This window comes from Barbus barbus, assembly GCF_936440315.1.
Source record: "Barbus barbus genome assembly, chromosome: 11".
NCBI classification, from domain to species: domain Eukaryota; kingdom Metazoa; phylum Chordata; class Actinopteri; order Cypriniformes; family Cyprinidae; genus Barbus; species Barbus barbus.
This window is the reverse complement of record NC_136739.1, coordinates 32,370,114-32,380,199: the sequence shown is the minus strand read 5'-3', so window position 1 is coordinate 32,380,199 and position 10,086 is coordinate 32,370,114. Positions and strand designations below refer to the sequence as shown.

At 36.6% G+C, this 10,086-nt stretch overlaps 2 protein-coding genes across 2 annotated transcripts in view; both read right to left on the bottom strand.

Moving 5' to 3' along the window:
• LOC306877240 (G-protein coupled receptor 143-like) overlaps nt 1–385 on the bottom strand; it is an 11,680-nt gene extending 11,295 nt beyond the window's left edge. Inside the window, exon 1 of the mRNA XM_079428881.1 lies at nt 63–385. Coding sequence (XP_079285007.1) covers nt 63–309 — 247 coding nt within the window. The 5' untranslated portion in view covers nt 310–385. The remainder of the gene's footprint in view (nt 1–62) is intronic.
• A 5,724-nt stretch (nt 386–6,109) lies between these two features.
• The window catches only part of LOC306877204 (motile sperm domain-containing protein 2-like), a 20,550-nt gene continuing 16,573 nt past the window's right edge, over nt 6,110–10,086 (bottom strand). Inside the window, exons 11-15 of the mRNA XM_079428800.1 lie at nt 9,950–10,043; nt 9,282–9,378; nt 8,832–8,961; nt 7,597–7,696; nt 6,110–6,491 (exon numbers count right to left, since the gene is read on the bottom strand). Of these exons, the coding sequence (XP_079284926.1) occupies nt 6,363–6,491; nt 7,597–7,696; nt 8,832–8,961; nt 9,282–9,378; nt 9,950–10,043 (550 nt within the window). The 3' untranslated portion in view covers nt 6,110–6,362. The remainder of the gene's footprint in view (nt 6,492–7,596; nt 7,697–8,831; nt 8,962–9,281; nt 9,379–9,949; nt 10,044–10,086) is intronic.

The following is a 10,086-nucleotide window of genomic DNA, read 5'->3' as shown; positions in this document are numbered from 1 at the left end:
TGTGTGTGTGTGTGTGTGTGTAGTGTGTGTGTGTGTATGTGTGTGTGTATGTGTGTGTTCACCTGCGCAGCCCAGCAGGTCGCAGATGCTGATGATGAAGAGGATCCGGAGCGAGGAGGCTGGTTTGTGTGGAGGAGCGTGTCTGAAGGGCCGGTGTTTGGGCAGCAGCTGGAGGCCGGTGAGAGCGAGGCTCAGGGCGGCGCTGCAGGAGCAGATCCCGCTGAAGAGCCGCGGCTGGAAGCCTGTGATGAACTCGGTGGCCGGGTCGCGGTTTGGGCAGCAGAAGGTCTCCAGCCGCGGAGAGGCCATGACGGAGCTCTGCCGGAGAACAGAAGGAGAAAAGAAGAGAAGAGAGAAAGTCTTTCATGACTGAGCTGCGACTGAATCACGAGCTCCAGCATCATGTGCCTCGGGTTAATCTGGAGAACAAGAAACAGAGCCCAGAAAACTCTTGTGATGTGTGTGTGTGTGTGTGTGTGTGTGTGTGTGTGAGAGAGAGAGAATGTCGGTGTGTGTGTGTGAGAGAGAGAGAGAGAGTGTGTGTGTGTGTGTGTGTGTGTGTAGTGTAGTGTGTGTGTGTGTGTGTGTATGTGAGCGAGAGAGAGAGTGTGTGTGTGTGTGTGTGTGTGTGTGCGTGCGTGTTTCATATTCATGTCAGAAAATGATCAGTAAGCTACCAGGGCAGTCCTAAATGATCGTTACTCTGAATTTATGAAATGCCTTCTATCGACAAAAAGTCAAGCCAATATATATATATACAGTATATAGTAACCTCTTTGAAGTGTAACATAAAAGAAACAAAGTAGGCTAATATGATTTACAGTTTTATAAATAATTACACATTTTTGTATGAACTGTAAACATTGTGGTATTAGGATAAATTAAATATGATTTACACTTAAAATATAAAATTTCACTTTTGAACAAGTGTAAACATTGTGATATTATGAACAAAGAACTAGAACATGATTTACACTTTTAAAATCCCAAAAATCACATTTTTAGTGTAAATAAGAATTAGAAACAAACTATGATTTACACTTTAAAACATAAAGCTATTTTTGTAACACTGATATTATGATAAATATGATATACACTTTTTAAACAAGTTTAACACTGTGATATGATAAGAAGCAAATGTGATCTACACTTTCAAAAATAAAATATTTGTAAGTCATTGTAATATTATGATCAAATAATCAAACTAATATTATTTACACTTTTAAAAACAACAAAAACTTTTTAATACAGTAAAACATTGAGATATAATGATAAAAGAAACAAACTAATATCATTTACACTTTTAAAAATGAAAAATAACTTAAGTGTAACATTGTTATATACATATATATTATTTACATATTATATACATTATACATTTATGCCTATATAGTTTTCAGTTTTAGTTATTTTATTACACATCGTTTATTTATTTAGTCATTTAACAGACGCTTTTATCCAAAGCGACTTACAAATGAGGACATAAGAAGCAATCAAAACCAACACGAGTGCTATTACAAGCTTTGGTTAGCCTAACGCAGTACAGATAATTATTATTATTTTATTTTTTATTTATTTATTTTTTAAATAAAAATTTTAATTTTAGTTACCTATAATAACCCTGGTGTAAATCATATTAGTTTGTAATTTAGTTTCTCTTTTCCTAATATCACAATGAAGTTTAAAATATAAATTTTCAGTTAATTTGTAAAAATGTATTTTTATCAAGTAGTTTATATAAAAGGCATCTCTTATGAATTCAGAGCAACCATCATATAGGACTGACCTTGTACGTCACTTTGGATAAAAGCGTCTGATAAATGCAGAAATGTAAACGTAACACAAGGCTTGAGTGACTCATTACTTGAATAAACCAGCAGCAGTAAGACTAAAAGGCATTCATGTTCAGTAAACATTCCTAGTTTTCCTACAGAGGAAGCAGGAGTGAGTTTGTCATGGATCCGCTCCTGGATTTCCGTCCTCCTCCTCGATCAATCACACCTGAAGCAGATAATCAGGGTTTTTGATTGAGTTGAACTGAACTAGATCAGGCCGGACGGAACCGCTCTCTGTGGAGAAAACAGCACACAACTGTTTTGTTTGTCATTTCCTTCAGCACACGAAATCAAAACCACATTTACTCACGCTGAGCTTCCCATCTGCATCTGATCAACAAAAACACAGTGAGTAACTAACTAACCCGTCTATATATTCATCAAGATGCATTAAACTGAAGTGACAGTAAAGACATTTATAATGTTACAAAAGATTTCTGTTTCAAATAAATGCTGTTCTTTTGAATTTTCTATTCATCTGTGAATCCTGAAAAACTAAATGTATCACGGTTTCCACAAAAATATTGTGCAGCACAATGTTGTCAACCTTAATAATAATCAGAAATGTTTGTTGAGCAGTAAATCAGTATATTATAATGATTTCTGAAGATCATGTGACACTGAAGACTGGAGTAATGATGCTGGAAATACAGCGCTGTGTCACAGAAATAAATTCTATTTTAAAGTATATTAAAATAGGAAACCAATATTAGAAATCAGAATGAGCTTTATTGCCAGGAATGTTTGCACATACGAGGAATTTGTTTCAGTGACAGTAGCTCCACCGTGCAACAGAGAGACAGCAACAGGACACAGATAATAAAAAAATAATAATAATAATAATGTACAAATATACAAAATGGACAATTCAGTATGTTAGGTGCAGTATGTGTGTTAAATAAAAAAAGTATGATAGTGTTGTGCGTTTCATGTTTATTGTTAAGAGTTCATTTACATTTATGCATTTAGCAGACGCTTTTATCCAAAGTGACTTACATTGCATTCAAGTTACAGTTTTTACATTTGATCAGCTCTTGCTTTCCCTCGGAATCGAACCCATGACCTTGGCGTTGCTAGCGCCATGCTCTACTATTTGAGCTACAGGAAAGCTGTAGCCGTAGTTCAAGTGTCAAACTGTTTCTGTGTCTGGTCGTTCTGGTGCTCAGAGCTCTGTAGCGTTGACCAGACGGTAACAGTTCAAAGAGGTTGTGTGCTGGATGTGAGGGGTCCAGAGTGGTTTTACCAGCCCTTTTGCTCACTCTGGATAAGTACAGTTCTTGGAGAGTGGGGAGGGTTGTACCAATGATTCGCTCAGCAGTCCAGACTACCCTCCGTAGTCTTCTGAGGTCAGATTTGGTAGCTGAGCTGAACCAGACAGTTATTGAAGTACAGAGGATGGATTCAATGATGGCGGAGTAGAACTGTTTCAGTAAGTCCTGTGGCAGGTTGAACTTCCTCAGCTGGCGAAGAAAGTACAACCTCTGCTGGGCCTTCCTGACAATGGAGTCAATGTGAATATCCTTCTTCAGGTCCTGAGAGATGGTGGTGCCCAGGAATCTGAATGACTCAGGATGTTCAGGATGGTGAGTGGGGGAAGAGCAGGGAAGTCCACGATCATCTCCACAGTTTTGAGTGTGTTAAGCTCCAGGTTGTTAAGACTGCACCAGACAGCCAGCTCCTTAACCTCCTGTCTGTAAGCAGACTCGTCACCGTCCTGGATGAGGCCGATCAGTGTGGTGTCATCTGCAAACTTCAGGAGCTTGACAGAGGGGTCTTTAGATGTGCAGTCGTTGGTGTAGAGGGAGAAGAGCAGTGGGGAGAGAACACAGCCCTGAGGAGCTCCAGTGCTGATGGTTCGAGTGCTGGATGTGAATTTTCCCAGCCTCACTAGCTGCTGTCTGTCTGTCAGGAAGCTGGTGATCCGCTGACAGACGGAGGTGGGGACAGAGAGCTGGGTTAGTTTATTCTGAAGGGTTTCCGTGATGATGGTGTTAAAAGCGGAGCTTAAGTCCACAAACAGGATCCTCACATAAGTTTTATGAGTCTAAATAGTTTCTTTTAGCATAACATGACTATTAAACTTGTTTAAAATGTGTGTGTGTGTGATGCTCCTCTTCAGCAGCAGGTGTCAGTGTGAGACCAACATACAACACACACCACAAAGAACAGCCTCTATCAACATCTGATTTGATGACTACAACCTCATTACATAATGCTGGTATGATCACAAAAAGCAAGCTAGTTCTCCAAATTAGGGTTGTTATAAATGTGATATTTCTGAAATCCTGATTGCATTTTATTAGCAGATTTGGTTCTCAGCAGTGATACTTCAAATAAAATAAACTTTTGTTTATATATATAAATAAATATAAGCTTTAAACTAGTTTCTAAGGCAACATTTTCCCATTTTCATTTACTTTAACTTGATGTACTAAAATTACTAAAAATAAACCTGAAATAAAATTCGATAAACATTATACAAACATATTCAATTACTTGAACTTAAATAAAAATCAAAACTATGTAAAATAAATAAAAACTGATTCAAACTACAAAAAAATGTGTGTGTGTGTGTGTGTGTGGGGTTGTTCTGTGAGTTGAACTGAATGTGATTTCAGAGCATCAGGATCGTTTGGTCTGAGCAGAAGCGTCTTGTCTTCTCCTGATCTCCGAGTCTTATTAACTCTTCATCGATCAGCGGCCTCGTTTGCTCTTGTTTTCAGTTCAGACCAAAGCTGAACAACAGACCAGCGGCAGATCAGACAAATCAATTAAACCAGAGAAGAGGCCTGTAATTAGAGCTCAGGCTCTGATGAAGATAATTATCAAACGCATCGCTCTGCTTCTGATTGGTCAGATTCACCAATATATATCATTCACAACATCATGATTCATTCAGTATCTGTCTCTTTATTATGAAGTTTACGTTTCATAAAACTGATGATAAAAAAAAAAAAATCAACTCTTTTCATGAGTTTCTAACTACCTTTTTATTTACATTAAATGTTAAGGAAAAGACAACAATTCAATAATGGATCATTTGAGAAGAAAAGTGGTTTCTATAGAAACCTCTTCAGGTTGCTATAGCAACATTCTTATTTGTTAAATGTTAAGCCAAAAAAAAGGGTATTTCAATAAAGGATAATTTGGGAAAAAATTACTTAAAAAAAAAATCAATCAAATAATTGGTTTGTAGAAACATTTTTATTTACATTAAATGTTAAATCAAACAATCTTAATATATAAATACTGTGTAATTTGTAAGTTAGTTACCGAGGCAACATTTCTCATTTTAGTTAATTTATTTAGTAAAATAACTAAAACTGAAATAAAAATTAATAAACTATAAATACTTTTTTAAAATAATGAAAACTAATAAAAATGACAACAGAATTACTAAAAGTTAGAATGAAAATGAAAACCGAAATATATAGGCTAATATATAAAAACTGTAATAGTATAAAATGTTTCTGTATCTATAGTGTCAAACCTTATTTTATTCATTTTTTTTTTTTTTTTTGTTATAATGAACCAGTTTCCTCTTAAATGGTAAATTTTAAGAAATTGAAGATGTTGCTAATGAGAATCCCATTACGTTAATACAAAAGATTTGATTTTTAGTTTTGATCAGTTATTAAATCAATGATAAATAATAAATTCAATCACTATTTGTCATAGTTATTCATCCCATGATATTACATTACTTTAGCCCGCTTGTGCCCCTACAACAGACTGATTTCAGATGCTGTTTACACTCATATCAAACTTTTTTGGCTGCACATGTTGGTCTGATCTATATTTATCTGCTGGGCTTGAGTGAGTCATCAGTGTGTGATTATATGAACATGACTGTGTGTTAAAGTCTGTCTTCACACTCATCTTCAGCTCGGCTCCTGGGTTTCACAGATGTGTAACGAGATCGTGTTACATCATAACAATATTTCCTAATCTAGCTCGACACGATTCATCCCTCCATAATGAAACGCAAACCACTGTACAACACAAAGCAGACAAAACACAATTAAAGTTTGACGGCACCCATTCACTGCAGAGCATCCATTGCAGAGACACATTTCTACAAACCTGATGAAGAGACGCACTCATCCTGATCCCAGATGATGTTGAATTGACCAATCCCAACATATTTAATGTTTAAAGGATTTTTACCACAAGTAAGGCAAAACACATGCTTTGCAGTTAATTCTGATTGGTTTTTGTACTAAAAGATCATGCTAAAGGAGATTCAGTCATTTGCAATAAAAAAAGCACACCGTGATACAAAAGTGTCTTTTTTTTATTGTTCACACATTCATACTTTTATAAAATACTATATATAATATTAAAATCAGACTGAGTTAATTACATTTGCATGATCTTAAGAACTCTACACAATCTTTATAAATTAAAGCGTGGTTTATTCTGATAAAAATCCATGATGTAGCTTGTAGTCTGTTTGGACGGCTGTGTGATAGTGTCTCTGTGTTTGACAGTGAAGCGGTGCACAGTCTGTGACGCGTCAGATGAGCTTCATGACGTCCAGAGCGAGGCAGTGAGGGCCAGTAGAAACGACACCATGAGCAGAAGAGCCTTCTGGGTCCACAGACACGCGTCCAGCTTCTGCTCCAGACGTGAGTTACTCGCCATCACACGCATCAGCTGAGGGACAGACGCACCAGAAAATACACATTAACCAATCATTCACAAGAAGATGAATTCAGGCAAGTCAATTTAGGGTAAAATGAACTAATAGATAACGGCATACCAGCTGATTAATCACAGTACATAAAGGCCTGGTTTCACAGGCAGGGTTTAGACTAAACCAAGATTAGACCATAGTTCAATTAGGACCTTTAAAGCCCCCCTGTGGTGAAAATCCAGTTTTGTATGTTGTTTATTTGTCTATGTGGTGTTTTTAATATGCTTTTAGACAAATCATGTGCCAATCCATTAATCAACACCATTGCTGAGTATTTTCTCCTTAAAACTAGTTTCCCAATGGCACTCGCAGAAATGCAGCTTGAAACCGCTCTCGGGTCTCTACGTCACAAACCAATCACGTCAAGGGATCGATTCCTATCACTAGCATGCAAAATATACCAATACCAGCACAAAACCAAACATAATTACAGCAAAAAACCCATGAAGCTGTGGTTTAATGTGAATTTAGAACCGCTAACTTGCATTATAATATATATATATATATATCCCGGAGTCAGACCCACCTCTGCATCGGCGTCACGGGTGCGAAGTATAATCACAAACTGTATTTTAGTCTTAAAGGCATTTTAAGGACACAACATCAAAGGAAGTAACTTTAACGGATGTTACAGTATTCATTGTAGGTGTCCGCTAGTAAACACAGTTTTATCAGTCATTATCCGTGCATGACATTTACTACAGTTCAGTGGATCAGGAGTTGTTGGCTGCTGCGACCGAGTGGAGGCGGGGCTAATTTGCATATTCATAGATCAGCGTATAGTAAATGAGGCAAGGGTGTTGAGTTACATTCAAGCTATTTTAAGGCATGAGAAAATTATTTTCTCAAGAAAAAAACATTTAAATATGTAATTTTGATGATCAAAGATCATCAAGTTTTAAAAGATAAAATATTTGACAGGGGGACTTCACAAATGCATTTTGAATGTTTTCTTTCCGCTAGTCTGAAACAACAGCCCTCTGAAATCTCCAAACAGTGCATAAAGCACCCATGTTTGTGTCTGGTCTCGAAGTGAAGGGTGCGTGTCGGAGAGCAGTATCTCACCGTGCTCTGCAGGTCCTGATGGTCGCTGCTCGTCGCTGACGGACTCTCAAACGAGTTGCTCAGAATAGATTTGGGGCTCTCGAGGACGTGACAGCGCAGCCTGAGGAAACAGACTGGTTAGTGTCAGATAATAGCAGCTGGACTCAAACGCTCAGAGTCCGTCATCAGACGCCTGTCCACTTCTGTCACATCGCCTTCGCTTTTGTGATCCGTTTGCCTTTCAAACGCTGTTTCTCAGGTGCGTTTATTATGGACGAAAATCGTTTCTGAGTGAAGCGCGGCACTGTGTTGATTTACACACAAGCGGCTCGTTATTCCGGGAAACTTTAACGTACATTTAGCTTGTAATGAGATGCGATTATCAACAATCCTCCATGTGGCTTTGTGTCAAAATACAATTCAATGGCTTAACATGAAAATCAAGAAATAAAGACAAATATTTGTAGTGTAACTTTACAGTTATAATGAAAAAAAAACTTAAACTTATTTTACACTGAAGTATTACACTAGTAATACTAATTTAGTTGTTTTTTCATTTTTATTTAATAACGTAGTTATTATTATTATCACTATATTTATCCTAAGTCTTATTTTACAGTAAAATATAACAGTAATATTTTTGTCGTTCTTATTTTTATTTAATATTAATAATTCACTAATAATGTGGTTCTTACATTTTTCTTTATTTTAAAGTTAAATTATAACCAGAATATCTCTTGCTTTATTTTATTATTAATAATGGCATTTTTTTTTCTCATACCTTTTTCTTTACTTTTATAAAAAAAAATTTTACTACTACTAATATTAATAGTTTATATATAATCACAATTTTGGCCAAATTGTGCAGCCTTACAAACAAGCATAGCAAACCTGGAATTTATTTTTTAACTGCATTATCAGAAATATTACAATTAGATTTTCCTCAAATTGTGCAGCTGTAATTATTTGTATTTATATGCACAGGAGAACTTCTCAACACGTGTGTACATGCATTTGTTAACCTTATAATGTTAATTAATTTTGAGTACTAAAAGAGTGCCACAGCGAATAAAGTATAATTTGCTTTTTATTTTTCAGTTATTCCTACGTTGTTTTGGAAACCCACATTAATTGTTTTGTATGAAAGACATTGATGAATCCGGATTTGTTTAAAACATTCATGTGCAGATTTTGCGCTGTATTCATGAGCGAGAGCCGGTGTTCCCAGAATGCAGCGGGTGTGTGACAGACGTCACCTGTGCTCCATGACTTTGGCTTTAGAAACCCCTTTCCAGAACTGAGCGAGCTCTGGGACGCCGGCTCCGCCGCTGCTCTCCATCTCTGCTGCCATGACCAGGAATCGGTCCTGAGGAGACGCCTGGAACCCTACATCACACACACACATATATTACATGCCATAATACAGGGATTCACAAACCTGTCAGCTGAAACCCTTAGATGCAAAATATTATGTGGGTGTGTGTGTATATATATCTAATCTATACATATATATTAATATAAAAAAAATGACCATTCACTGCCATAGAGAGCTGAGAACATACAAATTTATTGTTAAATGAACATGTGTGTAAATATATATATTTTTATTGAACACATTTGCATGTTCAGAGTTCTCTGTCAGTTAATGGTCACATGATGTAAATAAACAGACTATTTGTAGTAAGTGAGATCTGGCTGCTGTTTACCTCCATGAAGTGAAACCACGATGTCCACGCTGGCTCCGGGCTCACAGCTGCTGTTACTGGGCTTCACGCGGTACTTCTCTGGAGCCGTCGTCCGGACCTAAACACACACAACATGATCAAACCCTGTAGAGACCAGTCACACCAGCTCCTGCATTACAACCCGTCTGTAGTGAGAGTTGAGACGGAAGACATTGTGAATCTGGTAAAGACATTTTTGATTGAATATAAGTAGGGCTGTAAGAAGCTGTAAAACCAATTTCATTGGGTCCTAAAAATATATATCATTGTTAAATGGTACAAGTTTCATGATTTCAATTAATCGGAAACTTTTTGATTACTAAAACTGTATTTAACCAAAAAATTAAACCCAGAAAAAAAGAAATCTAGGACAAAAAAATTAATTTAACCAAAAAACTAAATTCAGAAAAATTCAAAACAAAAAATTCATTTGGGAGGAAAAAAATACAACGGAATTTGGGACAAAATCAAACTTATTTCATAGGGCTTATGCATTAGGACTTGGCTAACAGCAATATAAAAAATGACTGTTGAATTAAACTAGTGAGACACCTGCAGATGAGGCTGAATATCTGATTTTTAGTTACGAAGCATTTATTTTACTGAAGTCACAGACTTTATTCAGCACGCGTGATCTGGTGACGGCTCACCTTAAAGGCCACGGGGTTTTTGGTGACGTTGTCGAGGATGATCAAACACTTCTTCTCTGATTCTTTAGCACCGAATCGGAGCTCTTCTGATGGACTGAAACACAACACACGTGATTATCACGATCACATTCACAACA